At 54.7% G+C, this 8,284-nt stretch overlaps 2 protein-coding genes across 3 annotated transcripts in view; one reads left to right on the top strand and one right to left on the bottom strand.

The window, feature by feature from the left end:
* The window catches only part of ALDH3A2 (aldehyde dehydrogenase 3 family member A2), a 67,152-nt gene that overhangs the window by 48,863 nt on the left and 10,005 nt on the right, over positions 1-8,284 (top strand). The window lies entirely within an intron of this gene.
* Positions 1-8,284, bottom strand: part of SLC47A2 (solute carrier family 47 member 2) — a 31,059-nt gene that overhangs the window by 15,320 nt on the left and 7,455 nt on the right. The window contains 9 exon segments of the mRNA XM_037733598.1: positions 1,792-1,861; positions 2,413-2,488; positions 3,383-3,491; positions 4,425-4,492; positions 5,591-5,704; positions 6,668-6,765; positions 7,252-7,414; positions 7,417-7,455; positions 7,647-7,704. Coding sequence (XP_037589526.1) covers positions 1,792-1,861; positions 2,413-2,488; positions 3,383-3,491; positions 4,425-4,492; positions 5,591-5,704; positions 6,668-6,765; positions 7,252-7,414; positions 7,417-7,455; positions 7,647-7,704 — 795 coding nt within the window.

Below are 8,284 nucleotides of genomic sequence, written 5' to 3'. Positions count from 1 at the left end.
AGTTTCTTCAATTTCAAGAAGGATTTCTCGGGTGTGGTCTCATCCAGACACTAGAGAAAAAATATGAATAGTGTCTTAACAGTATCCAGGCCAGGTGAGGTGGCTCATATCTGTAATCCCAGCACTTTGGGAGAGCGAGGCCGGTGGATCACCTGAGGTCAGGAGTTTGAGACCAGCCTGGCCAACATGGTGAAACCCTGTGTCTACTAAAAATACAACAATTAGCTGGGCGTCAGGGCGCATACCTCTAGTCCCAGCTACTCAGGAGGCTGAGGCAGGAGAATCACTTGAACTCAGGAGGTGGAGGTTGCAGTGAACCAAGATTGCACCACTGCACTCCAGCCTGGGCAACAGAGTGATACTCTGTCTCAAAACAAAACAAAACAAAAGAAATAATATTTTATGACAAAAGCAATAATGGGCTCCATAAAGTAGTTTCGTTTGATGTTCCTTGATAAAGGTCACAAATATGATACCAGAACACAGCCCAGAGAAGGCATTTCTGCTGAGGCTAAGAACACACAGCCCAAGGATGTCGCTTTCTGAACGCCAAACTATATTAGAATAGTTAGTGAACTGGATGGAGTACCCGGAGGCCTTTAGAAAAATCTCCATAAGTGTCATTTCTTCAGTAGGTTTTTAATGAGCTGGTAGTTATTATACAGGTGTTTTTCCCCAGCTAAGCAAGGCCAGGAATGTGCCAGTGCTTCGCGTTGCTAATTAAGGGCATATCCTCCTGCAGAGCGATGGGAATTTATGTGAGGGGTGTGTTCCTAAAGAATTCACATAACTCCAGTAGGAGTCATATGAGTTCAAATTCTGCTTATTAAACAAGACTTAAGTGTTTTGGTTTTTTTCATTGTTGTTTTCTCATGTTTTAAAAAAATCATAGCTGGGCACAGTAGTTCACGCCTATGATCCCAGCACTTGGGGATACTGATTTGGGAGGATCACTTGAGTCCAGGAGTTTGAGACCAGCCAAGGCCTAGATGATAAAACTGGCAGCTCGCGAGGCCGGCCCTGCCTCCACGTGCCAGCCTTCCTCTGGCCCAGGCTGGTGACTCAGGCCAACATTTGAAGGCCCACCATGAGAGGACTCCACCTACCATAGTGTGACCCTGTCTCTTCAAAAAATATAAAAATTAAAAGTTAGCTGGATGTGGTGGCATGCACCTGTAGTCCCTGCTACTTAGGAGGGTGAGGTGAGAAGGTCGCTTGAGCCCGGGAGGTCGATGCTGCAGTGAACCATGATCGCACCACTGCACTCCAGCCTGGGCGACAAAGCGAGACCCTGTCTCAAAAAATATGTAAAATCACATAATTCAAATCTGTGTTAAATGAGACCTGTCTTTCAGTGATCAAAGGAGCAGAAAGTCGAGGTCCTTCTATGTTCTGGTTGGGCTCGTTCCCTTGTAGAAATGTCCCTCTGTGCTGGCTACAGGATATGGTTGCCTTTTGGCTCCTGGCCAGCCCGGGGCACAGGTCAATGTCATGTCCCAGCTCATGAGGAATCCGGAAGGAAAAAGATGTGTGGCTTTACACTGCTGCAACTTTTCAGTTCTTTGCTAATCGCATTCACTTTTCGGCTTTTGTAAATTGCAGGAGAGGAGGGAAGTCATTGCTCGAAATAAGAATGGAACTATTATCAGCAAATAGTTTAGGCACTTACTATACAGTTAGCCCTTCATGTGTATTAACAAGTTCATCCTCACAGCCCTGTGAGGTCTTGGGGAGGGCAAAAGTACATGAATCGTGTCCCCAAGTCAGGCTTTGGATCAAAGTGGTACTCACACAGACAGCCTCAAACACGTGAAAGACGCTATAAACTGGCAAGACCTGGCCCACCAGGGTGATGACATCTCTGCAGAAGAAATTAGAAAGCATAAGACACAGAGGTAGCCTTTGAGACCCATTTATCTCCCTTCTGTTCCATGCCCCCCACCCCCCGCCAAGAAAACGCTCTGGAATAGAGGTAGTTGCCCCACACAAATATAACTGGCACTGCTAGCCCAGAGCTTTCTATGTGTCTGGGGGTCACACCTCAAACTTTGGACAGTCCCCATAATTTTGTACTGCCCTTCAGTTAGCCTCTTGTCTGTGGACAGGCAGGTTATGAAGGCCTAGAATGGACAGAGGTTGACTCCTCAGACATGATTTAAGTACCTTTGCCCTCCCCAAGACCTCGCCGGGCTGTGAGGATGAACTTGCTAATACACGTGAAGGGCTAGCTGTATAGTAAGTGCCCAGAGTATTTGCTGATAATAGTTCCATTCTTATTTCAAGCAGAGAGCCTGGACTCTTCCTGCTTCCTTTATGCCCAGCACTGGGCCAGGCACATGATGAATCTCTGAGGACAGGCTGGGAACCCCTGTGACATTTTCCAAAAGTCAGCATAGAAAACTGATTACCTACTCATCATTGGTAAAAATGTGCCCCAGCTGATTTTTCAGGATGCTTATCAGGGTGCCCAGGACCACGGAAATGCCCACTGGAAGAGACAAAAGGTGCAGCAATGACAGACCCCAACCCAGGGAGCACCCTGCTCAGATCAGCAAAGGGCGGACCGCTTTGTCAGTGCAAGTCAGCCCAGCCCTCTGCAATGAGGTGCCTTTTGCCACAGGCCCTGATGTCCCCTGCATCCGAGGCATTCATTTGGGCTAGACACTCAGGCTTTAGGAAGGGCAGTGTGGAAGACGCTTTCACTCCGCCGGTTCTCAGAGTGGGGGGCACACTGGCCAGTAGCATCCACATCACCTGGGAACTTGTTAGAAACGCAGATTCTCAGACCCTGCCACCCGTCTACTGAATCAAAGCCTGCTGGAGAGGCCCAGCAATCAGTGATCAACCCTGTTAGGGATTCCGGCTACAGCCTGAGAACCACTGCTTTCTATAGGAAAGCCAGTGTGAGCCTTCAGTCTAAGAAAGCACAGCCATGATGTCAGAGGACATGAGTGGCTCCTTCTCAAGGGAGGGTGGGCAGCTGCCGAGCTCATGGGGGTGCTGGGAGGGCCAGGCTTGCAGAAGGACTCTGGACAGCCAGAAGAATGCTGGACAGGAAGGGCCTTCAAAGAGTCAGGCTTTTCTCTAAGGTGAGTGGTAGAAGCCAGCTATCTCCAGAAGAGTCCCAGAATCATAGCATCAGGGAAGGCGTGAGTGGGGGTGGGGGCAAGGTGGTGGGAGGGACGCTTGCTGCTCAGGGAGGGGCAGCTGTCAGCTTATCAGCAGAGGCTGGCCTGGGTCAGATGGCAGGTCCAGCAGGCTTGGAAGATAAACCTGGCAGCTCCCGAGGCCAGCCCTGCCTCCACCGTGCCAGCCTTCCTCTGGCCCAGGCTGGTGACTCAGGCCCATGTTCGAAGGCCCACCAGGAAAGGACTCCACCTACCTATGAGAAGCACACCTGTCACAGCTGAGTGTTTGGCCTGCACGGTGTCTGCAGCCCCCAGAGCCATCCCCACTCGGACACACACCCCGATGCTGAGCCCCAATGGAATCTGGGACCAACGATAAGAAAGCACTGTCAGTGGGGACACCCTGTGACCCCTGCCGTCCTGAGCCAGCCTGGGCCAAGGGGGATGGGAGTGGGAAGGCGGAGCAGATCTCAGGCCTGCAGCCTAAGAGGCGTGTGGCATTCCTGCTGCTGACAATGAGGCAGGGAGGGCTGGAGCTGGGAGAAGGGTGGGGGAACCCCCCATGAACCATCAGAGGCAGCACAGGCAGGTGGGCCTTCCAACCGAAATCACTGTGTGGTCAAAATCCAATGAGAAACAGATTTTAAAGAGGTGACTATGGTCTTAAGTATACCTGAAAAGCTCCTTGTAAGAAAAAAAGAGAGTTCAGCAACAAGCCTTTGTAAAAATGCTTTTGTAATGTAGATTTTTGTGAATACTTTGCTTAAACGTGGGGTCTAGGACAGCATGCCCCCCGGATGCTGGCAGATGCCAACTGGAGTGACCTGGACTGGAGTGGGCATGAGGAAGATGATGGTGTGTCTCTGTGGGGAGTACAGGGGAGGCGGGGGCTGCGGTGGCAGAGAGCCCGTGGCCCTGCTGGGGATGCTGTCACCCAACTCTGGCCAACTGCAGTGTGCAGGAATGTGGGCCTGCTGCTCAATGGAATGTGCATTTCTTAAGAAAATCCAAAGATAAGATTGTGGTGTGAAATCTCCCAATTTTAAAATAATACTAATTAATTTTTAAAATTCCCACATCTGTGAGTGAAATACCACCCTTGGTGGACAGGTCGTGGGCACCTGTGTGTGAGCCCTGGCGTAAGCTGAGCAGGGCCTGGACCTGATGGGCACGAGAGGTCCAGGAGGGTCCCTCGGGAGACGGAGACAGCCTCAGGTGACAGTGGCCCCCCCCATGACACCTCCAGCCACCAGGTGGGGGGCGTGAGGAAGGCACCCCTGCAGGAGGCTTTCTTACCATGTAGGTCACGGTGGCCACCTCGTAGATGACAGCCTGGGCGGAGAGATCCTCCACGCTGAGCAGGCCTGGAGGAGAGGCTCGCCGTGAGCTCAGCCTGCAGCCCCAGACACCCAGACCCTGCACCAACAGGACGCTGCTCTGTTTTGGGGACTCGGGCAAATTTTTTTTTTCTCCTTGAGACAGAGTCTCACTCTGTCACCCAAGCTGGAGTGCAGCAGCACAAATATAGCTCACTGCAACCTCGGCCTCCTGGCTTAGGTGATCCTCCCACCTCAGGCTCCCAAGTAGCTGGGACTACAGGTGGTGCCACCACACCAGTTAATTTTTGTAGTTTTTGAAGAAACTGGGTCTCGCCGTGTTGGCCAGGCTGGTCTCAAACTCCTGGCTTCAAGTGATCCGCCTGCCTCGGCCTTTCAAAGTGCTGGGATTACAGGTGTGAACCACCACGCCTGGCTGATTTTGAAGGGCAGATTAGTAACAATAACAACAAAAAGACATTCCTTCTGGCCTTCAACCTGTTAGGGAAATTCTGCCCAGTGCCCCAGAGGCCCCTGCAGGCTTCCATGTGTGGTTTGTCTTTCCAGATGAACTCAGGGTGGCAGCGTGAGGGAGGGGACAGAGAACAGGGCCAGGGTCCGGCAACCCGAGTTCGGTTCTCGGCCCTGCCACCAATTTCCTGTTTGTGGAGTTCCTGTGTTCCCAGGGCCCCATTTTCTCATCTGTTAATGCGGGGCAGGGGTTCTGATATTCAGGCTACCTCGAGTCCTCACTTCACCGAGTGCTCTAATGAGCACACACAAGACAGCAGGCAGGAGCCTCACACTTGCGAGCCCAGGCCTCTGTTTGCACCTACAAACCAGCTCATTCGATCTCTCAGTTCTCCGTGCCTCAGCCACCTCCCACAGGCACCTGCTCTGCCCGGCCCGTGCTGGGATTCAGGCACAAAAGGCGCAGGCCTGCCTCCTGGACACTCACAGCCTAGTGGGGAGGCAGACCAGCAACAGACTGACCACCCCACTGGGCGGTGGTGCTCTCTGGGTCCATGCCTGGGGGTCTGGCCAGTGGAATCGGAAGGGGGCTGGTGAGCTGCCATCCTGGGAAGGGGCTCCTGGGCTGGGTGAGCCGCCCACATGCCGTTGTGCACCCCCCGCTCTTCCACATACCCATGAGGAAGCTCCCGACCTCGTAGGCCCACCACTCGATGCAGACCATGAGCATGCTGGGGACAGCCAGGGAGAAAAAGGGGCCCCAGTCCTGCAGGCACTGGCTGGACCAACCTGGAACAGAGACCCCTGAGCTGGCAGCCCACCCAACTCGCCCACCTGCTTCCCGCTCCCCACTGCCAGGAGGCCCCTAAGCACCTTTGGCTCTTCCTGCTCTGGGGCTTAGCAGGCCCAGGCACTGGGTGTTTTGCAGAGGGAATGCTGGTGCTGGGCCCCATGGAGGAGGAACGTGCAAGAACAGGATACCAGGCTTGCCTGGCCGGTGCACGGGTGACCCAGTCAGCCCAGGGATGGGTGTTGGTCCCCACTCCACCCTCAACACTGTGGGATCTTGGGCAACTACCCACCACTCTGCAGGCTCTGTTCCCATCTGAAAACCCCAGGCCTTAGCTCTGCCCTGCCTTCCCCGGGGGTTTTCAGAGGCAGCTTGAGATTAAGGATGCTGAAGCAAACACACCGTAGGTGTGCGTGGCAGGCTTGAAAGGGGCTCAGCTGGGGCCCTGCCCCCAGGTGAGGCCCCACAGGCCCACAGAGCTGTTCCTGAAATGCCTGGCAAGAGGAGGTCCCCTTTGTATGGGATTGGCTCTCAAGAGGCAGAACAGCACAGGCAGGCCCCAACATGCCTGGTGTTTCAGCAAATGACTTAATCTCCGTCTGTCATAATCTCCTCTTTGTAAGATGGGCCTAATGAGGTGTAGTGAGGCTTAAATGAAGTCAGGAATGTCAGGCACCCCACGCACTGCTGACGGCTGGTATTCCACGCCTGTCACTGCTCTCACTGCCATCCTGAGAGCAGGGACTGGGCAAAGCTCCCTGGGCCAGCCTTCTGTGATGGACCCATCAGGGCTCTGCATCGTGACACCTTGGATGAAGGGACCCTGGGCCCTTGGAGCTGGGGAAGCAAAGGGGAAGGAGGGGGGTGTGCAGGGTCCTGCACCTTCTGCCTGCTGACCGCCCTGCCTGGGGCAGCACCGCCACTAGCCTGCTCAGCCTCCCAGAGCAGACCAGGCCTCCCACCTGCCCACGTCTCCAGGTGCAACTTCTTCAGCATGATGTAGAGAAGGAGGAAGACGGTCTGTGTGAACTGGGAGATGATGTTGGCATAGGCAGAGCCTCTGGGAAAGGAGGGAGAGCAGGGCTAGGACTGCTGCCGACTCTCTACCACCCACTGATGCCACTCTCTGGGACTGATGCCACTCACTGCCTGAGAGAGAGATGGCTCTGGCAGCCAGCCCATGTGGGGCAGGCATGGCTCTGCTCTACCCCCATCCTGGGATCGGACACAGCCAGGCCCCACAGGCACCTCTGGCCATGGTGGCTCTACCCAGGCAGCCATGACTACAGCGTCCTGGGGCCACTGCCAGTGCCCACTTTGCCTCTCCTGGTGGGCTGGGGCAGGAGTGGGGAGTGGCTGTCCTCTCACCCCATCAGGCCTCAAACTGAGGTCCCCAAGGGACCATCAGGCCCCTCCAACTCCCCATAACCACCCACTTCAGGACAGCACAGGCAGGGCCAGGACGGTGACTGACCTGTCTCTACCAGGGGTGGGGAGCTTGGTGGGCAGTGCCCCCTGACCAGGCCCCACCAGCCCCCGGGCTCACCTGATCCCCAGGTCCAGCACAGAGACCAGGGCGTAGTTGCCCATTCCGTTGACACAGTTGCCAACTACACCACTGAGGACTTGGGGCCACGTGATCTTCTGAAAGAAATGAAAACTGGCCCTGCTAAGGTGTGAGTGGGGTGCATGGTGGGTGGACAGACCCAGGTGTGGAAGGGGGACTCCCTCTCCTGCCCCTTCAGACATCCTCATCCGGGAATTGGAAGAGGCTGGGACGCACAGCCTCTCACCCACCTCTGTGCAGATGTCAGGACATGGCGTGGTGGGCTGGAAGTGAGCCCTTTCCAGAGCTGGTTCACAGAAGGTGGAGAGAAGGGGAAAGCCCCAGGCCCCTCCCAGGAACAGGGCAGTGTGCTGGGAGAAGGGCCACCCCCATACCAAAGACCTGTACCTGATTTTGCAAATATTTTGCCAGCAGATTGTAAAGAAAAATCACCTGTATGAAAAGCAAACCCAAACAGATCAATAACAATGACCAAAATCCACCAAATGAGCATTAACCGACATTCCTCTCCAGGACATGGTACCCTAGATTGGAGCAATTCCTTATCAAAGTATGTCTGGGACCCCTCAGGTACGGCCAAAGCCCACCTGACCACCTGGACTCGTGCTCTGGCCCGGCCTATGGGAGAGGCCACCTCAGGACTCCCTTCTGCCACAGGTGAGGTGAGCAGGCGTGTTTCAGCTCTGAGAGAGGACCCTTTGCACACCTGCTCACGGTGCACAGTGCCTGGCAGGCCTTCTGGCTGCTAAGCCAGGTCTCCGTGAGCTTTGGAAGGTGAGAAGATGACCCAAGAGGATTTGAAGGAGTGATCTGGAGTGGGGAATGGCAGGTACTGAGCCATGCTAACCGAGATTAGCCTATGCTGAGCAAGTTGAAGACCCTACGGGGCAGCGGGGGAGAGGGGACATGCCCTTCCCTGGCTGGGGAGGACCGCAGGGGAGTGTGCGTGGCAGTGTGTGTGTCGGGGGCACTGTCCCTGCCCTTTCGCTCCTCTCTTTTTTTTTTTTTTTTT

Source organism: Cebus imitator, unplaced genomic scaffold (genome assembly GCF_001604975.1).
Source record: "Cebus imitator isolate Cc_AM_T3 unplaced genomic scaffold, Cebus_imitator-1.0 Scaffold538, whole genome shotgun sequence".
In the NCBI taxonomy this organism is placed as follows: domain Eukaryota; kingdom Metazoa; phylum Chordata; class Mammalia; order Primates; family Cebidae; genus Cebus; species Cebus imitator.
Note: the sequence above shows the minus strand (reverse complement) of the source record. Positions and strands in the feature narration are given on the sequence as shown.